The 558-nt window shown below is 63.3% G+C and overlaps 1 protein-coding gene across 1 annotated transcript in view; it reads left to right on the top strand.

Annotated features, from left to right (window-relative positions):
- Positions 1–6: 6 nt before the first annotated feature.
- Positions 7–558, top strand: part of LOC111647265 (activin receptor type-2B-like) — a 24,441-nt gene continuing 23,889 nt past the window's right edge. The window contains exon 1 of the mRNA XM_023396870.2: positions 7–461. Within this exon, the coding sequence (XP_023252638.1) occupies positions 410–461 (52 nt within the window). The 5' untranslated portion in view covers positions 7–409. The remainder of the gene's footprint in view (positions 462–558) is intronic.

Raw genomic sequence — 558 nt, 5'->3', positions numbered from 1 at the left:
TCTGACTGTTTTTTTCGCGGGCTGCTTTGGGATCTAGCAGCGGGCTGTGACTGTGAGTGACCCCGGGCTGAGCTGCTGCTGCTGCCCGCCCCGCATGGCTCCGGATCCGCTGGGAACTTCTCCGTAGAGCCGCGCGGGTCTGGTGCGTTTTGGAGGAGGAGTACGAGGAGGAGGTTGCTGGCTGGATTATTACACACTATACACACACACACACACACACACACACACACACACACTCTACACACAAAAGCCCACTGGACGACACGCTGTCCCGGAGCCCGGGCCTGGCTGCGGGTCGTGGTTTTCCGCAGCGCCTCTCGGACCTGGGGGTAGATGTTGGACGGGGACCCGGGGGCCAGCGGGACTCGACCTGGCGGCGCAGCGGCGGCCGCCTCCACCTAGAGGGAAGATGTGGCTCTCCGGGCTGAGCCTCGCGCTGCTGCTGGGAACTTTGTGTGCAGGTAAAGAGAGAGAGAGAAAGAGAGAGAGGAGCCGCTGTTTGTTCTGTGGGTGAAAGGGCTGCAGGTTGCAACACTGCAGCCCCCCCGCCCCCCCCCC

This window comes from Seriola lalandi, unplaced genomic scaffold (genome assembly GCF_002814215.2).
Source record: "Seriola lalandi dorsalis isolate HSWRI2012SDOR001 ecotype SW California unplaced genomic scaffold, Sedor1 jcf7180002054984, whole genome shotgun sequence".
NCBI lineage: Eukaryota > Metazoa > Chordata > Actinopteri > Carangiformes > Carangidae > Seriola > Seriola lalandi.
The sequence above is the reverse complement of the archived record's forward strand: the minus strand, read 5'-3'. Positions and strand labels throughout refer to the sequence as shown.